The following is a 664-nucleotide window of genomic DNA, read 5'->3' on the forward strand; positions in this document are numbered from 1 at the left end:
GGTTCTGGGCACATGAAGGGGGCAGGCAGCAACCCCATGCTCTGAGTGGGGATGCAGAGGGAGAGGTGGGGTGATGGGGGACAGGGGCTGTGTGCAGGATGGGGAGGGGACTCTGGTGTCTGGCACAGTGTTCAGGTAGGGGATAAAGGGGGGGTGTCTGTGCCCCCCCCCCCCCCCCATGCCCCGAAGCATGGGCAGGCAGGAAGCAATAAGGGCAGGATAATTTCATGGGGTGTCCCATGGCTGTTGGCAGGCAGGGCTGAGTGTGGGGCAGTGAGTGCCTGGGGGGGCTGTGCCAAAGCTGGGTGCCCCTGGTGAGGGGCAGGTGGGTGTGGGCCTGGGGCTGAACCATGGGGTGGGGGACGCTGCGAGCTGTGCATGACAGGGACCAGCCCCTGCATCCCCCACAGCGCAGGGACAGGGATGTCACCGCTGTGCAAGGGGCCATGACATCCCTCCACCATCGCCCAGCTCCTGGGGCATGGGGGGACTGCAGCAGCACCCCCCACCTCGCTATGGTCCCCAAGGGCTCAGTGTTGGGCTGTCCCCAGGCATCCCACCCCCGGACCCGCAATGGCGATGCCGACTGGCATGAGCCCCATCCTGCTCCCACCCATGCTGCTGCTGTGCTGGGTGGCCCCCAGTGGGCAGGAGCCGGCCCCGG

At 67.3% G+C, this 664-nt stretch overlaps 1 protein-coding gene across 1 annotated transcript in view; it reads left to right on the top strand.

Moving 5' to 3' along the window:
• The first annotated feature begins 573 nt into the window (after window positions 1-573).
• The window catches only part of LOXL4 (lysyl oxidase like 4), a 5,137-nt gene continuing 5,046 nt past the window's right edge, over window positions 574-664 (top strand). Inside the window, exon 1 of the mRNA XM_009278042.1 lies at window positions 574-643. Coding sequence (XP_009276317.1) covers window positions 574-643 — 70 coding nt within the window. The remainder of the gene's footprint in view (window positions 644-664) is intronic.

Source organism: Aptenodytes forsteri, unplaced genomic scaffold (genome assembly GCF_000699145.1).
Source record: "Aptenodytes forsteri isolate BGI_AS27 unplaced genomic scaffold, ASM69914v1 Scaffold15, whole genome shotgun sequence".
Classification (NCBI taxonomy): domain Eukaryota; kingdom Metazoa; phylum Chordata; class Aves; order Sphenisciformes; family Spheniscidae; genus Aptenodytes; species Aptenodytes forsteri.